The following is a 19297-nucleotide window of genomic DNA, read 5'->3' as shown; positions in this document are numbered from 1 at the left end:
ATTTGAGATAAGACTTATTTATAAACTTTTCATTCATTATGAATTGATATAAAACATTGGAAATAAATGAGCAAAAATGGGATAATGGTTATATATATTTTAGGACACAAACATGGGCTAGATAAATATTAAAATGTGAGACTTTCAAAGAGTTGATAATACCATAGAAAAATGCTCACAGTCTAAGTGTAAAGTAAAAATGGCAGAATAAAGAACTGTATGAAGTATGACTTCAATTGTATTAAATATGTATGTGTGTGTATATACAATACACGGATTACCACAATTATTATAGCAAAATAGACTGCAAATACAGTTAATGTTGAAAGAAGAAACTCTTACTATTACAGTTCTTACCAAGGCTTATTAAACATTCTCTACTTTAACACTTAAAAAAGAATCATAATAAATGTCTTCATTTACACTTACCAGATCAATATTTTGCATTATATCCTGAAATGAAGGATGAGTTCGAAATTGTTCGAAGAGATCGCGTTTGTAAAGCAGGGCGTATACCAAGTTTGGGTTGTGGTGAAGGGAATTTGTCAGGCAGGAGTTGATGATCTCTAACATCATTCGAATCACCTCTTCAATGACATTTAGGTCTTGTGCCTCATAAAGAAAAGAAACCCCAACACAGAGTCACTCTTTTCTCCTTGCAATAGAATTAATCAAAATAAGAGAAATTGCCTTAAAATTATAACAGAATTGGAAAGATCACACAGAGAAGCTCATCAAGATTATTTCTGTCAAGAATCTTAAGAATGAGGTTTGTCAGTTACTAAAGGATTTGGGTTAAAATCTTTTCAACTTAGTATGGTAATAATTAGGAATTTCATATAATAAATTATAGACTTATCAATCTAGAGGGAAATTTGGAGCTTACTCAGTTCCTCATTTAATAGATCCATATTGGTATTCTCACTATTGTACTACCCTAAATCGTTAAGACTGCCACGATGTAGAGTAGTGGTAGGGTAGTACCCATTCCAAGAAAATGACTACTAAGTCATTCAGAAAATGACTTCATTGCTCTACACTGTCATTTCAGTCTTTATATTTCAGATAAACAGACTATGATTTTGTCACTGTTTTCTCGGAGTGAATAGTCTTTGGGAATCAGAACATTAAATAGTTACCAAACAGCAAAGCTCAAAGTAAGCAATCAGCAAACCTCTTGGAAGAAAAGGGCAATGGAAGGAGCAAGCACATGGGTATATACAACAGACTTTCCTCTCCTCTTCAGTCTTCTATAATATATTTGACAGTTGAAGCAAAAATTATAAGATTGATGTGGTTCTCAATGTATGTAAAGAAATATCTAAAACAATTATAAACAAAGGTGGGTAAGGGATTTAAAGGGACAAAGGTTTCTACAGCTCACTTGAACTGGTAACACATCAACACTACTAGACTGCGATAAGCTATGTACATATAATGTAATGTCTAGAGCAAATCTACCTGACGAGAAACAAAAATACTATAGATATATCAAGGCTGGGTGTGGTGGCTCATGCCTGTAATCCCAGCACTTTGGGAGGCCAAGGTGGGCAGATCACTTGAGCTCAGGAGTTTGAGACCAGCCTGGGCAACATGGCGAAACCCCATCTCTACAAAAAATACAAAAATTAGCCAGGCGGGTGGCACACCTGTAGTCTCAGCTACTTGGGAGGCTGAGGTGGGAGGATGGCTTAAGCCTGAGAGGTGGAGGTTACAGTGAGTTGAGATTGCTCCACTGCATTCCAGCCTGAGTGACAGAGCCAGACCGTCTCAGAAAAAAAAAAAAAAAAGAAAAAAGAAAGAAAAGAAAAAGAAAAAAGAACTAGAGATATATCAAAATGGGATTCTAAAAAAATTTCCATACAGGAAGGCAGAAAAAATGCAAATGAAAAAGGGGAAACCAACTAAAAACAGAAAGTAAAATGGCAGTTACATATTACTAACTACATTAATTGCAAATAGTCTACAATAGTTAAAATCCAAGGAATGTCAGAGTGGATTAAAAGCACACCACTCAACTATATGCTATCTATGAGAAACTTCTAATATAGTTAGGTTGAAAGTAAAAGGATGGAAAGATACCTACGCAAACATAAGTCAAAAGAAAGCAGGAGTGGCTATACAGGATACCATATCTTTAAGGGATTGGTTCCAGGACATCCCCGTGCCTTGGAAATACCAAAAATCTGCAGATGTTCAAGTCCCTTATACAAAATGGCACACTACAGTTGCTCACTCCATCCATAGATAAAAAAAATCTGTGGGTGTGGAATCCGAGGATACGAAGGGCCAACTGTATGTACTTTCAATCTGTGTTGGTTGAATCTGTGCATGCCTAACTCAAAATATGGAGGACTGACTTATATTAGTATTAGCTAAAGTAGACTTCAGAGTCTATTTGGCCTATAAAATAAAAAGTATTGACTATCTGGCTCTTTACAGAAAAAGTTTACTTTCCCTGCTTAAGAGATGAAAAGGTATGCCTATTTCCATACAATTTACCTCTGTCTTTTTTTACTTTTTTTTTGAGTCAGGGTCTCACCCTGTCACCTGGGCTGGAGTGCAGTGACACGATCCTAGCTCACTGCAGCCTTGAATTCCTGGGTTCAAGCAATTTTCCCATCTCAGTCTACCAAAGTGCTGGGATTACATGGGTGAGCCACTGAACTCAGCCTCTGCCTCTGTTTACTTAAATACAATATTTAACATTCAATTGAAACACACAACATAGCAAGTAAAAGAATCCATGTTGAAGAGACAAAGTCATCAGCAGAATATGACACAGAGATAAAACATTCTGAAAATATCAAAGAGGGAATCTAAAAGAACTATGATCTACAAAATTTGTTTGAATTGATTGGGAATTTCAGCAGAGTTAAAAACTAGAAGAAAGAGACAAATGGTAAAGATACAATTTTTGTAAAATGTAGTGACTGCAGTGAAGAATGCCTTAAACAGGTTTCAACAATAGACTGGACAGAGTTTGTGAATGAACTGCAAACCTGAAGGCAGGTTAACAGAAACTGCACAAACCAACCCTACAAAGAGAAAAAGAGTGAGAAAACAAGACAGAGAATCCAATGAAGGCTGTAAAATAATATGAAATGCATTAATATACATGTAATTGACTCCCAGAAGGAAGAGAGAGAAAGAATGGGGCAAAAGAGATATTTGAAGAGATAATGACTGAGCATTTCCTATAAATAATAATAATAAAAAAAAATCAAACAGATTCAAGCACGTCAGAAAATATCCATGGTCACCCCACCCCCAAACAAAAACCAAAAGAACCATCTACTTAGATCCATCAAATTCAAATTATTAAAAATCAAAGACAGAGAAAATCTTGAGGACAGCTTAAAAACCAAAACCAAACACACACACACACACACACACACACACACACACATTAAATACAGAGGCGCAGAGATAAGAGTCACAGCTGACTTAGGAGAAGCGATGCAGTCCAACCTAAATGTAGTGGCCTCATTAAAGCACTGAAATAAAACAACAGTCAGCCAAGTATCCCATACCCAGCAAAAATATCTTTCAAATATGAAGGTGAAAAAAAGACTTTTTCAAACAAAAATAAGCTAATTTATTACCTGCACTATACAAAATATTAGAGGGATTTCTTCAGGGAGAAGAAATATGAAAACAGACAGAAATGTAGATGTCCACAAGGGAAGCAAGATATTTTTCTTATTTTTAATCATTCTAAAAGAGAATTGACTTCTAAAGTAAAAATAGTAGACATGTAGTATAGGTTTATAGCATATATATATATAACATGTAAAATATATCATAACATTCTGCTGATGGGCATCCAATATATATCCAGTTTCCTTGTTTCTGTGAATAAGGTTGATAAGCCTCCTGGTAGATGTGTTTATGTATGGGTACGTGTACGTCTCTGGGATAGATTCCAGGAGAGGGACTGCTGAAAAGGCTGTATTTGTAATGTTAATAGATGCCGTCAGATTGTTTAGGGTGATGACAATACATTTATACCAGCAATGTAGGAAGGCCCTTTCTACCATTTTTTCACCAACAGCAGGTATACTCATTCTTTTTAAAACTCACTACCTGAAAGATATAGAGAAATACACTGCTACTACCTTAGTGACCATTTCCCTGAATGGGAGTGAACTGCACATGTGAGGGATCTGGGTTGCACACTCCTTACGGGAATCTAATGCCTGATGATCTGAGGTGGAACTGAGGAGGTGGTGCTAAGGCTGGGGAGCAGCTCCAAATGCAGATTAAGAAGCTCAGTGCTCCCCCTGATTCTACATTACAGTGAGTTGGGTTGTGTAATTATTTCATTATATATTACAATATAATAATAATAGAAACAAAGTGTACAATAAATGTTATGCACTTGAATCATCCTGATACCATCAACCAGTTCATGGAAAAACCATCTTCCACGAAACCGGTCCCAGGTACCAAAAATGTTGGGGACTCCTGCTTTATATTCTTCAGCTTCACAACCACAAGTCTAGGTATTGGCTTATTCTCATTCGTCTTGCTCAGTATATTCGGAGTGCACTTTTGATCTGACAACCTAGTCTCTTCCATAAAGATAACTTGGATAATCTTTTCTCATTATTATCTTCCAATTTATTAACTCTCTTTGATAGTGTCCAGTATAGATCAATCTTGTTTACTAAGCTTTGATTTTTAATGACTATATTTTTCATTTTAAGCTTTCTAGTTCTCTCTCACAGTCATATTATTTCATTTCTTTCTGTTTTTATTTCCTATATACTCTTTTTTATGAATATTATTCCTTCATTTATCTTTGAGGCTACTCAAAATATTCCCATAGTTATTCTATTAGTTTTTAATTCTATTTGGATAAATTTACCTTAATTATGATCATGACTGTTATTTTTCTATTGTTAATTTCAGCATGTATTTTGTTATGCAAGCTCATCTAATACGGTTTAATACTTCCAAATCTATAGGTTATGTGGTGGCTTCCTAGAGTCTCAGACTGAAACCAGGTCTCATAATTGGTGCCTCGGTGCTCCTGCCCTACAATCACACTAAAGACAGTACCGGCTGGGCTTATCACCATGCCGGTATCAGTTTGTTTCAAGATCCCATGGTGAGGCTGTTTCTGTGTACTCTTGCCTCCCCAGACACAGAATTTAACTGTTATTATTAACACATTTATTCAGGCTCTTTATTTCAATAAAGGATCTATTCCAGCTCCTAATTTCTAGCAGAGAACCTGGCACTAGTGTCTGGCCTACAGTAGCTGAGCTCCCAGCCACTTCTCCTCCTTCCAGCTCAGCAGGCTCACTGTTTTGACTGCTTTTTCTGTTTCTGTTCCATCAAGAAATAGCTGTCTCATTTTGGGATTTGGCTATGTGTTTAAAATGTTTTCTTTTTATGATTCATCTATTATTGTTATGTTTTTGAAGCAAAGGGGAGAAGATGAGACTTCAAATTTGGAACTAACAAGCTAATCTTGACCAGAAGTTGTCTGAATTATATTTGCTTCTCATTTTGGTATTTGAATTAGTATAGAAGAAGGAAGAGACTTCAAACTTCAGAATTCTCTCTCACAGTCATTTAAGGGCAACCCAATGAAATGGTATGACTACTTTAGAAATATAATCAAGTCGAAATATTAGCTTTCTGTAGAATTTTGTGTTCATATATATTTTATACACTCACTTATGCTAAGTATAAGCGCTGATATATGAAACTTATACTTCAAAAATTATCTGCAGATAGCTTAGAATTTCTGCTTTCAAACACATTGAGAGTTTATTTTCAATGTTTAAATAAGTAATTTGCTGAAACAAACAGGGTAATATACCCAATTCCTAAACAGGCATCTGCTAGTTTAAACCCAGGCTAAAATATTGACTACTTATTTTATTCCCAAGTCAGGGAAAGTACAAAATAGAAACTTTAGGCTGGGTACAGCAGCTCACACCTGTAATCCTAGCACTTTGGGAGACTGAGGCAGGAGGATCACTTGAGGCCAGGAGTCAAAAGCAATTTCAGCAACTGAGCAAGACCCCATCTCTACCAAAAAACTTAAAAATTATCTAGCTGTGATGTGGTGGTGCATGCCTACAGTCGAGTTACTCAAGAGGCTGAGGCAGGAGGATTGCCTGAGTTCAGGGGTTTGAGGCTGCAGTGAGCTATGATCATGCCACTGCACTCCAGCCTGGGCAACAGAGTGAGACCCTGTCTCAAAAAAAAAAAAAAAAAAAAAGAAAGAAAGAAACTTTATATGAATAAGCATGCTCTACATTAGTTTTTACTTTGCATGAATCTGACTAAAGGCTCTTTAAGAGTTACACTAACCCTCTTATTTTTAGAGTTATTGGATATTTTACCTAACTTATCTTACATTGTTTCTGTGACAAATTCTAATGCTATCTTTTATAGATTATATTCAGTTGCAGATTTAGAAATTAAATGAGGAGAACATATAGTTTCTAGTATTACTCAAATTGACTAATGATATACTGCGGGAGGTTACAGCAAACACATTTTATATGATATCATATTTGGCTGGACTGCCATGCTAGAATCTTCTGTATTTTAATGTACTACTATTTTGAAAAACAAAAATGAGAAACATATTTCAGAAGTAAGTTTAAAGAGTAGCTAATTATAATTTTCCGTCAATATTTACTTTAATATGTAACACTCTAAATAAGTTATCAGGCCAGGCGCAGTGGCTCACGCCTGTAATCCCAGCACTTTGGGAGGCTGAGGCAGGCAGATCACGAGGTCAGGAGATCAAGACCATCCTGGCTACCATGGTGAAACCTTGCCTCTACTAAATATACAAAAAATTAGCTGGGCGTGGTGGCACACACCTGTAATCCCAGCGAGATCGCCTACTGCACTCCAGCCTGGGTGACAGAGTAAGACTCTGTCTCAAAAATAATAATAAAAAATTATTAACATTTCAATATAAAGAATCCCTATAAACCTCAACATAGATACCCTTTTCATGAGGTTAAGAATAGTTTCCTTTCTGGTTATGCCCAGGGGTGAAATTCCAAATATTTAACAACTAGTTGGCACTGCTAGTCCTAGTGGATGCAGGTTGAGCACAACCAGGGCAGCCCTACTAGCTTGCATTGGCTGGAGGTCAGTGGTAGTAGTGATATAAGTACTCGTAAGCACTCTCTTTCAAGAAAGAGAAATAAAATCAAGTTTCCTTGAAGTCTGGTCTACGTTAATTGGTTTTATTATATTCCAAAAACTATACCAAGAATTTCTACGTGCATTACCTTTTTCAATTCAGCAATTCTTTAATTTATTTCTGACTAATTCAGTTATTATCTATCCAATTAGAAAGCTTAAAATTTGGTCAAAGAATTGTAAAATTATAAAACACACTCAGAAGATACAAAAGACACTAAAGTCACTCCCCTTAATGCTAGAATCCCTGTAACATTCATACCAAGTGGTCAACCAACCCATCCGTGAATACGGAACACTTTTGAAAGGCTCCTCATTCTTTCTACGCAGTACAGAAAGCTGTTGCAGTTTGGCAGAAATCCACCACTCTACTCCTGCTCGCTGGTCTTCAGTCTATTCCACTGCCATAGCTATCACCTTCTTCTCAAGCCCATCAGCAACCTCAAGTGTCCCTCAATACAACCTGGTTTAAAGCCTTCTCATCATCTTATTTGCACTTTGCTAGATGTCTAGCATTTGGACTGTTTTGATCACAGATGTAATGCTGTGTATTCTATTATCCCCATTAAGATACATAAGTATTTATACATTTGTAATCCTTGCAACTAATTCATTTCTGTTTTTAAGTGACAACAGTTCTCTGCTAACCACTACTTCAATTATCCTTTACGGAACAGACAGAATTCCTACTGTGTAAGTTGTTTCCTGGAAACTATGCTCTGGATCCTCCCATTGGTGTTGGAAGATCAACTACAGCTTCAAGGTACCAAGCAGATCATGAAATAACCACAAGCCACAGGAGTAAATTATGTACCCTGAGATTCTGATTTACTTAAAAAAAAAAAAGTATCAAATTTTTGGCTAATTCTAATTTCAAAGGAAAACTATCTCAACAACTATAATTTCCCAGTTATTTGCATCTTCAACTTGCTATTCTGATTAGATGTCTGATGCAGGTACCTACTACATGTGGTAATAAACGAAATCCTTTATTTATTTATTTATTTATTTATTTATATTTTATATTTTGAGAGGGAGTCTCGCTCTTCGCTCAGGCTGGAGTGCAGGTGGGCCGGACTCTCAGCTCACTGCAAGCTCTGCCTCCCGGGGGTTCACGCATTCTCCCTGGCCTCAGCCTCCCGAGCAGCTGGGACTACAGGCGGCCCGCCACCCTCGCCCTTGGGGGCTGTTTTTTGTTCATTTTTTTAGTAGAGACGGGGTTTCACCGTGTATAGCCAGGATTGGTCTCAATCTCCTGACCTCGTGATTCTGCCCGTTCTCAGGCTCCCAAAGTTGCTGGGATTACAAGGCTTGAGCCACCGCGGCACCGGGCCGCTTGTTTTATTTTTTAAAAAGGCATTATTGGGTGTTTATATCCCACTTGTAAAAAGAAGGAAACAAGCAGGATTGGAGGAGTTTCTTTGAAATTACAAAATCATCCAAATTTTCAGTATTTTAAATAAGACCTAAAAATTTATCTAATCTTCATTTTTTGGTGTCCGAATTTCAAAATGGTATTTAATATTATTTGTTTTTTCATAATTTTAAATTGAGGTAGCATTTGTAAAGTCCTTTTAAAACAGTGTGTAACACATGGTAAGCACTATGTGGGTGTTATCCAAAACATCCACAAATACATTATCAAAGTATTTTGAAGGAGAAAAATCATTTTAACTTCAGACATTATCATAAAAAAATGGCTTCCCAAAGTTGAAATTACTATAAGTGCAAAGAACTCAGAACTCAAGTTTCTTAGTTTTAAATGTAAGCCCAAAATCCCACTCTTACTAATTTATAAAAGTAGTCAATGTATAGAAAAAATGACTTACATTTATGAAATAAAATAAGATTTTACAGAAGACATGCTTTTGAAAATTAATCATATTTCCTCAGTATTGTGTCAAAATTAGCTTTGTCAGAAGTAGAATCTGCTGGCTCCTCAATGGAGCCATAAAAGAATCTGCTGGTTCATCGATGGGGCAGCCATGGTATTTTTCTGCTTAGTCCTTACAGCTTCCACATCAGATAGGCTTTCTCCTCCAAAAAATGGGCATACTTATTTTACTGCAGACAATTTCAAACGTAAAAACAAGAAAATGATCCCATTTTCAGATGTTTCTGATATATCATACATGCTGGGAATGAAAGCTCAACAAATTCTATGGTTAAGTAGTAATTTCATATCAAATAGACAAGTTGGCCATTGTGGGAATGTTTTACCTTGTTAACAGCAGTCAGAGTTGCCTCTCATTCTCTAAACTTCCTTTTCCTTTTATGAGGGAATTTATACAGTTAAATAGTTTCAAATCTTTATTTTTAGTTTCCTTAAGAGAAGCATATGTATCTTGTTTGTATTAGTTTTGGGGGGATTCCAAGAGAGTTGTCTAAATTTCCTGCATTTTCAGCAGAAAATAAAACCTTCAACAAAATTAATGGGATTTTGCCAAAAGCGGGGAGTAGGGGGAGGAAATGCACAAGCAAGGTTCTCTTTAAAGTGAATGCGCCAATGGCCTTCAAAGGCAATCACTTGGTGATAGACTCTTGTTATCTTTACATTGTTAATTCTCTCGTGCACACACTGGAAAGCTTTGTGGCCATGTTATTTCTAGCCAGAACTGGATTTGTCCCAAAATACTGAGCTTCTGATAGAAAGAACAGTTTTTATATTACACACAAAATCAGAGCTGAAGAATACATACTGTGACCTAAAAAGACAATGGGTAACCTTAATAAAGCAGTGGGAGGGGGAGGCCATGAGGAGAGAGCAGTTACTGCACCACTGGTCTCATGCGGGGACGTAAAACCATGTGGTCTTTTTCTATACTCCTTGGATGTGGTTTGAATGTGACCCACGAGCCTCAACCACAACACTCTGGAAAGTTGTTCTTTAACATACACTACTGCAAAGGCACTGGAGGCAGCGACAAGAGAACGGTGGCTGCCAGAGCACACTGGCTAAAGCCACGTTTTTCCACATCTGGAGAAGAGCCAGAGAACTCACACAAAAAGGAGTGTTCTGATTGAAATCCAACAGAGCTGCAGCCCCTGACAGATTATGTCAGCAGGCCACTTGCACTAGGCAGAACTTGGGGTGCAGAATGGAGTTTCTCACCCTTCCTCAGGCCCCCTGCAAGCAGAAGAGACAAGTGCGTACCAGAGCTTGGTGTTCCATTTTTAAAAATTCAGTGTTTTCACGCGCACGTATGTTTATTGCAGCACTATTCACAATAGCAAAGAGTTGGAACCAACCCAAATGTCCATCAGTGATAGACTGGATTAAGAAAATGTGGTACATACACACCATGGAATACTATGCAGCCATAAAAAAGGATGAGTTCATGTCCTTTGTAGGGACATGGATGAAGTTGGAAACCATCATTCTGAGCAAACTATCACAAGGACAGAAAACCAAACACTGCATGTTCTCACTCATAGGTGGGAATTGAACAATGAGAACACTCGGACACAGGATGGGGAACATCACACAGCAGGGCCTATCATGGGGTAGGGATAGGGATAGCATTAGGAGATATACCTAACGTAAATGATGACTTAATGGGTGCAGCATACCAACATGGCACATGTATACATATGTAACAAACCTGCACGTTGTGCACATGTACCCTAGAACTTAAGTATAATAAAAAAAAAAATTCAGTGTTTTACCTTAAGTATTAGTGTTCATTTTCATTCTTCTTAGACTATATTGGTGTTTTATTAGAAAAAGAGATCCCTTTCTACAGCCTATGAAAAGTAAAATATGAGTAGAACAATACTTTAGGAAGATGTGTCTTTTTTTAAAAAAATGTCTTTGACTTTCTACCGAGTGCCTCGTCTCATCCCAATCTGAGATCCAGGAGTCCCAGCACTGCTAATAATTAGCTGTGTGATCTTTGCTACATCACTTGAGTTACAGTTTTATTTGCAAAATAAGTACTTAAATAATTTTAAAACCCCTTCCTAACCTCAAGTCTCAGCTTCATAAAGTATTTAGACAATACTGAATTTGGAAAGTAAATTTTATTAATATAACCAAAAAATGTAATTAAAATAGAAAAGTATTCAGGGTAACTTCAAACTTCAGGGAAGTTCAGAATTTAGATTACCCTGCCACCTTGAATAGAGTCATTATTGGTTTTAGAAGAAGAAAATCCAAAACCTTTACAAGTAAAATGCACAAAGCTAAGTTTCAAAATAATAATTCTCCAACCCAAGGAACCTATTGATTCTTCGGTTTTCAATATATGCTATTTATCTTTGATACTGTTAACACACAGAAGGGAAATAATCTCTAAACCTGTGTGTCATGGATTACACATTGACTTCAGAGATCTATGATGCTTGATGCCTTTTCTTCATTCTTTCTTGGGAAGAAGAGTCAGTGATGCCAAAAAAGACAGTAAATATGTACTGTCTTTTACATATGTACATATAGAGGTGTAATAAGCTCAAGTTAAACAAAAAGTTAAAAAGAGAGAGAGAGAGAGAGAGAAACAGAGTAGCTCCAAGTCCACAGAGAGAAGCTCCAGATTGGGTTCTAGTCCCAGTTTTGCCATGGACAGGGCACGTCACTTTCGCAAGCCTCAGTTCCTTCAAATGTAAGATAAACAGGCTATCTGGGTCACATGTGGACACATTATAAGGAACCTGGACCTCGGTTTCTGTGTAGGATGTGGAAAGTAACAAAGAATGACTCTCCTTAGTGAGGAGGAAAAAACCAGATAATAAATCTTAAATCTTCTTAAGTTCATCAGAATATGATTTCATAAGGCAACCAGATAAATGAATTCCAAAGAGGGTCAAGTACCTCTTCTAAGGAAAGAAGGAACACAAACACCTTTGGCTGAGCATGCAAGGAAGAAGTGGTATCCACAGAAGTGGCCAAGAAGAAAGCAGCTAAAATGTTGATGAATTATTAAAGGCTAAGTGTGGTCTAATGTGTCAGTCTTGAAACCTGAAGCCCAGATGCAAGAGATTTTATGTTCGCTTAAGAGCTCTTCCTCACTATCCTCTACTAGGTGCTCATGAGAAAGGCTGGTATGGAGCAGGAGACTGAAGAGGGCCCCTCTATCACTGCTCAAGCTTGCAGGAGGTGATAACTGCTGCTGGGGGCAGGCGCCAAGACTCACTTGCTTCCCTGACCCTTCTCTCAAGCTAAGAAAAAGCCTTAAGCTGCAGGGCAGCAAACCCCTTGGCCTGTAGCACAGGCAAATTTTCATTGTCTCTAGGGGGAAGGTAGAAAGATGTCTGCCCCTGAACAAGAGGTAGGAAGCTCTCTCACCTCCAGGACACAGATAAAGATCCAATCCCGCTGATAGAGGAATAAAAGCAAAAATCTTTCTAGTCCTGGGATTTGAGGAAGGAAACCAAGTTGGGTTCAGGATCCTATACTCATTCCAATATCAAGCACAGGTCTGCTACCACTGGAGAAGGGACAAAAATGCAGAGAAAGGTCTACCTCTGAGATCCAGGTGCACACAAGGAGTTTCCAGGATTGAGGCTGGACTAGGACAACAGAGAGATTTCTTCTCCAGTCCTACTGCTGGGACTGCTGAAAATGGAGTACTAAAGAAACACTGAAAAAAGCCCTCTGACGCTGTAGACTCCACCCTTTAAGCATAAAATAAAGAGCTGCTAGAGGAATCTGAAGCTGGTGGCACACTGAAGAAGCAAAACCCAACTCTGCTCAAGTTTTGACTAGAAGGAACCAACTCCCATTACCAGTCTAAAAGCAAAGGTCTCCCCATTTACAGGCATAAATGCTTTTAACCTCAGATTCTAATGTCTTAGCACAATGTCTGGCATTTGGTAGAAAATTAGACACATGAAAAAAATCATATAGTCCATAAGTCCATATTTTATCTTAGGTAAATTGTGTGTTTAAGTCTATTGTGCATTATTCTTTTGAGTTGTCAGGAAGCCCCTTTCTCCTACTTTACTAAAACAATTTTTTAATACGAGAAGTGCCTATTGACTTTTCCCTAATACCATTTCAAAATCTATTAAGATGATCATGACTTTTTTCTCCTTAGAATATTTACTATGAGTACATCAACCGATTTCCTATAATTATACAATGGACTATATGATTTGGTAGGCACTATGGCAGATGCTGGGTTGGAGTGGTGATCCAGGCATGTTCCTGCCCTCACACAGGCTACCATTTAGGGGAGAGGCACCCTGTGAAAGTACAAGGTGCTATGGGAGCACCTGGAATAGGGTTGGGGGTTTTGTAGGGAGGAGGACATAGCCGAATAGTAGGAACATAGGCCCTGGAGTCAGGCTTGAATCCCAGCTTTAGCATATGTTGACTATGTGTCCTTGGGCAAGTCACTGAACCTTTTTGAGCCTCAGCTTTCCTGTGAGAAAAATGAGAGAACTACTTACTTTAGAGGACGTAAGGATTAAATAACATATTTAAAATTATTTGTGGTCTTGCGTAGCAGATAAAGAGTGTTCCTTACATGGTGGTTATTGTAATGCTTACCACAAACAACAGACAAAATGCTAATCCAAAACAAGGAGGAAGAAAAAAGGAGGAAAAACACAAATATCCAACTTTAAGGTGACAAAGAGAATGTGACTACAGACATGGAGGACATTTCAATCTTCCTGCCTTGCAGATGCCACCTTCTTATTGTGTCCTCACACGGCCTTCTGTGAGCAGCAAGCAAGCAAGCAAGCAAGTGAGCTCTGGTGTCTTCGCCTTTTTTTTTTTTTTTGAGGCAGAGTCTTGCTCCACCACGCCTGATTAAAAAAAATTTTTTTTTTGTATTTTTAGTAGTGATGGGGTTTTGCCATGTTAGCCAGACTGGTTTTGAACTCCTGAGCTCAGGCAATGCACCAACTTGGTCTCCCAAAGTGCTAGGATTACAGGCATAAGCTACCACGCCCAGCTTCTGCCTATTCTTATAAGGGCACCACCCCTACTGGATAAGGGGCACAGCCTTGTGTAACTTTAATTACTTCATTAAAGGTCCTGTCTCCAAACACAGTCTTACTGGGGGTTAGGGCTTCAATATATTAATTTGGAGGAAACAGTTTAGTCTGTAACACTTAACCATCACTAAAGCGACACAATCATACCTTCTCATACGTCAACCAAATAGTACCCACCAATGCAGTATTCTTAACAAGAAGGAGAATCTGAATCTGTTTCAGACTTTAGAGCTAACTTTAATTATAGTAAGTATGAGGGACAGAAAACAAGTTAAATGACACCAAAAGGAAATAAAAGGACATACCAGAATGTGAAAGATTCTACAGGACAAATGGTTCAATTTCTGCCGTATAATTGGAAGGGGGAAAAAAAGAAAGACAGGATTGCTCTAGATTAAAAGAGACAGGAGACACAACAACCAAATGTGTGAATTTTATTTGGATTCTGATTTTAACACATTGCCAATAGCCATTTTTGAGACTTCCAGAGAAATGTTAATATGCTGTGCATTAGATTATACCTAGGAAATATTGCTACTTTTGTTAGATGTGATAATGATATGTGATTATGAAAGAAAATGTTATTATTTTTAGAGACACATACCAAAATACAAAGGAGTAAAATCTCAAGATTTATTTAAAGATACTTCAGCAAAAGAAAATAAAAGCTCAGATGAAGGACATATGACAAAATCTAATTGCAGAAACAAGGTAATAAGCATATGGGGTTCATTAAACTACTTCTGTGTATTTTGAACTTTTCATAATAGAATTTTTTAAAATTGACAACTTAAAGGGAAAATTGTGTAGGAAACTATAAATTCCTCAACCTGACCTAAGATCAAACAAAAAATATGAAGAGAATAACCATGAAAAAAAGGAAAATCTGTCAGAGATACACTGTTAAAAAAGGGGGTTGGGTTCATATGGTTTTATGAGTAAACTCCTTTATATCTTCAATGAATATATAATTATTATGCCATTTAAGCTTTCTAAATCAGAAAAAAAGAACATTTCTGATTTTGTTATTCCTTAACCAGGGGTAACGTAACTATAATTTCAAAATTGGTACAGTTAGTTGAAAATAAAATAAAACCAACATCATTAAAATACTTAAACATATGAATATTAAATTCAACACTGTGCTAAAAAGGTTACAATCCAAGTAATTTCAAGAATTCTGGAAAAGTACAATTCTAGGAAATCTATTGATGTACTCACAGTAAATATTCAAAGGAGAAAAAAAGTCATGATCATCTTAATAGATTTTGAAAAGGAATTAGGGAAAAGTCAATAGGCACTTCTCATATAAAAAATTGTTTTAGTAAAGTAGGAGAAAGGGGCTTCCTGACAAACAACTCAAAAGAATAATGCACAATAGACACAAATACACAATTTACCTAAGATAAAATATTAAAGTATGTTCAACTTTGCTGGTAAACAATGTCTGTTAAATTATAATGCTATATATTTTTTTGCCATTTGTTTTTGTTATAAGAACAACAAATGATTGTAATTCTGTGTTGTCAAGTAGAAAGGAGATGGCATTCTCAACAGAGCACTGATGCAAGTATAATCTGAAACTACTTTTCCAGGGACCCAATTATAAATATGTACTTAAGAGTCTTAAAAAATGTGAAGACTCTTTGTCCCTGCAATTCTAATATGATAAATTTATCCTACGGAAATAAGATTGTGTCCACAGATTTACTTTGTGGATGTCTATTGTACAGTAACAAAAAATTTTCATCATCCCTGAATTTGTTTTCTGTTACTGTCATAACAAACTACCACAAATTTAGCTGCTTAAAACAACACAAAATTTGTCGTCTCACAGTTCTGCATTCAGATAGGTTTGGTTCCTCTGCATCTAATGAGGCCAAAAGCAAGGTGTCAGCCGAGCAGGGTTCTTTTCTGGGAGCTCAGGGAGAGAATCTCTTCCGAGTTCATTCAGGTTAGAGGCATTCAGTTCCTTGTAGCTGCAGAGCTATTCTTCTGCTGGTATAAGCTGGGAGTCTGTGCCTGCATTCCCCATCACATTGCCCCTTTCATCTTCAAACCAGCAATGGCAAGCCAAATGCCACTCAGCTTTGAAGCTCTCTGAGATCCCCATCTAGTACATCTCTCCTGCTTTGGCTGGACAAGGTTCTCTGCTTTTGAGGTGTGTTTAGGTTAAACCCACCTGGAATAACCAGTCTAATGTCCCATTTTTAAGGTCCAAAACCTCAATTGTATCTGCAAAGTCCCTTTTGCTATGTAACTTAACATACCTACAGGTTCTGGGGATAGGATGTGGACACCTTTCAGGGGCCATTATTATATCTACCACAATTCCAAAGGTCCGATAGTAGATGACTGATTAAATTATAGTACATCTGGACAGAGCAATACCATGAAACTATTAAAATGAGGTATCAAGTAACTAACTTTGAAATACATAAAACAGGATGGATTGATTGATAGAAGAACAGCGAGATAAATAGAGGGTAATAAAGCAAGTCCGGTAAAATGTTAATTTACTGGAGAATCTGGGTGGTAGGTATATGGACATTTACTGCAACATTTTTCAACTTTTTTGTATAGTTGAAAATTTTAATAATAAAATGTTGGAGAAAAAAAACCAATTAGCCCCAATGATCCAACTTCACTGGGTGAAAATCTAGACATTTATGAAGATATTTCTAGCAAAGCAGCAGGATTAAGCTTTTGCATAATGGTTTATAAGGAGATTAAGTTTCAAACAGCATTAAATATCACCTCATTTTAGTTTTCAAGTAATTAGCAAATTAAAATAGAAAAACAATAGTATAGGATACATTTTTTGAATTGTTAGTGAAAAGCCAAATAATATGCTTGAGGAATTTCTTTTTTTCAAAAGGAAAGTTCCTTCTAGAATAATTAACATATAAAACAAATGCTGTCTTGATTTAATTATTTCTAGATGGAAATAAGTGAATCCACCTCACAGTTTAACAAAATTTGACAAAACAGATCCTCAGCTTATTGAAATAGACAAACAGTAAAATGAATAGAAAATAACCATGATGATTTCACAAACATTAGCTGAGTGCCAACATCATGACATGTAGCATTGTCTTAGGCACTGAGAACAGATACCAAGGATATAAAATAAGATGTAGTCCTTGTCATTTATTTCACCTTTGAGTTATAAAACCTTTCTAGTTTTGTAAGGCAGAAATCTATCAAAAACACTTCTCTCAGCCGGGCGTGGTGGCTCACACCAGTAATTCCAGCACTTTGGGAGGCTGAGGCAGGTGGATCACCTGAGGTCAGGAGCTTGAGACCAGCCTGGCCAGCATGGTGAAATCCCATCTCTACTAAAAATACAACAAATTAGCCAGGCATGGTGGCAGACACCTGTAATCCCAGCTATCGGGAGGCTGAGGCAGGAGAATCGCTTGAATCCGGGAGGCGGAGTTTGCAGTGTGCCGATATTGTGCCACTGCGATCCAGCCTGGGCAACAAGAGCAAAACTCCATCTTGGAAAAAAACAAAATATAAAAAAACCACTTCTCTCCAGATATGTAAATAAACAACATCTTAAAAAAGAAAAAAATGGCTATTTCTACTTGGAAATAATACTGCAGATATAATTGAAGAATGCTGAACTTCACTGAAGACACAAAAAACTACTGTCATAGATTCAAATCAGGAGCAACTACTCTGTGTATTAAAGACTCCCCAGTTGTATGAAAAATCGGTCAGATATAGAAGAGGAAATACTGTGGCACAGGAGTTAACAGGCCAGGCTCTTAAGACTTGCCTTTGAATCCTTGTTCTACTATTTACTGCTTATGTGACCTTGGGTGAGGGTCTGAACCTTGATTTCATTATCAGAAAAACTATTACAGAAGAGTGGAAATGAGACAATGAACATGCAAAACACCTACTCCAATGCCTAATACAGAGTAGCAGCTCATGAAATTGTTGCTCTTACTAATAAAAGCAATGGTAATAATAAATGTTTCTTATCAGGTACAGATGTATTTGGGAGGTATAAGAAGGCTATCAGGCACTAAGAGAAACTAATGTTTTCTGACTTGTAGTTTAATGTCTTCTTACAGAGAAGTGTTTCCATCAGGCCGAAATTTGAATTTTAGAACATTTAAGTGCATTACAATGAAATGCTCTAAGCTGTGAATCTGAGATCTTTAAGAACCTAAATGCTATTGTTATACTAAACTCTGGTTAATCTCCTTAGAAAATATTATGTATATGTTTAAAAAATATTTTAAGTCCAGTGCTGAAATAGAGGTGACCCTGATTGGAGACAGCCTGCTTCGAAACCTCACTGCATTATAACTATATTTCACAATCATGACCAAAATTTGTATTTATGGTTGTCTAATGAATGGAATCAATGCCTACATTTTGTCCAAACAACTGCTAATGCTCATGATTCAGTCAAGGTCAACAGCAGTGAGGCTAACTCAGTCTGCTGGTACAATTAGAGCAAGGGATCACTGAAGTTGCCATGGAAACTTCCTGTGGCCCAGCCATTGCCATTCAGGAACTTTAGAAGGCAATCCTGTATTAAATTTGCAATTTATTTCCTGTGGCAGAAACTAATTTTAAAAACAGTTTGAAAGTCCTTAGAGTAATGAAGAATCCTTACTACAGCAAGCGTTACTATAACAAGATGTCTTCAGTACAAATAGCATTGGACTTATATTTTCAAAGCACCAAAGGAACCCAAAAGCATACATGTATGTTGTATATATATCCCAATTTTTAGCTACTTTTATGATTACATGGTTTTAAATTACAAATTTTCATTCATTATAATCTATTTTGCATTTTATGATAATGAATTTAGTTTGGGGGGATAGGACTTAATATGTATAATATTTATAAGGGTATGACTTAAAATGGCTCAACTTGGGGATCATATTCTAACAATCAATTACGCCATGAGTTGGGAGCTGCTTGTCATTTTGCTATATGGTGTCAATTTCTTTGGAAGAGACAAATGCTTAATTTTATTTTACTGAGAGTCTTCTTGGGAAGAATTTTGTAGAAACAACTCTCAATATGTAAAATATAAAACCAGAAATAAAAACACTCTTAATGAAGCATGAAGGAAATCCTCTTTTTTTGAGGCAAAGAAAAGTTGATATTAACGTAGAAATGCAGAAAAATGCTATTAAAGGAGTGT

The 19297-nt window shown here is 36.8% G+C and overlaps 1 protein-coding gene across 1 annotated transcript in view; it reads right to left on the bottom strand.

Annotated features, from left to right (window-relative positions):
• Positions 1-366: 366 nt before the first annotated feature.
• Positions 367-19297, bottom strand: part of DYM (dymeclin) — a 349582-nt gene continuing 330651 nt past the window's right edge. The window contains 1 exon segment of the mRNA XM_017888647.1: positions 367-612. Within this exon segment, the coding sequence (XP_017744136.1) occupies positions 367-612 (246 nt within the window).

The sequence above is a fragment of the Rhinopithecus bieti genome, unplaced genomic scaffold (assembly GCF_001698545.2).
Source record: "Rhinopithecus bieti isolate Rb0 unplaced genomic scaffold, ASM169854v2 scaffold_18295, whole genome shotgun sequence".
NCBI classification, from domain to species: Eukaryota; Metazoa; Chordata; class Mammalia; order Primates; family Cercopithecidae; genus Rhinopithecus; species Rhinopithecus bieti.
Note: the sequence above shows the minus strand (reverse complement) of the source record. Positions and strands in the feature narration are given on the sequence as shown.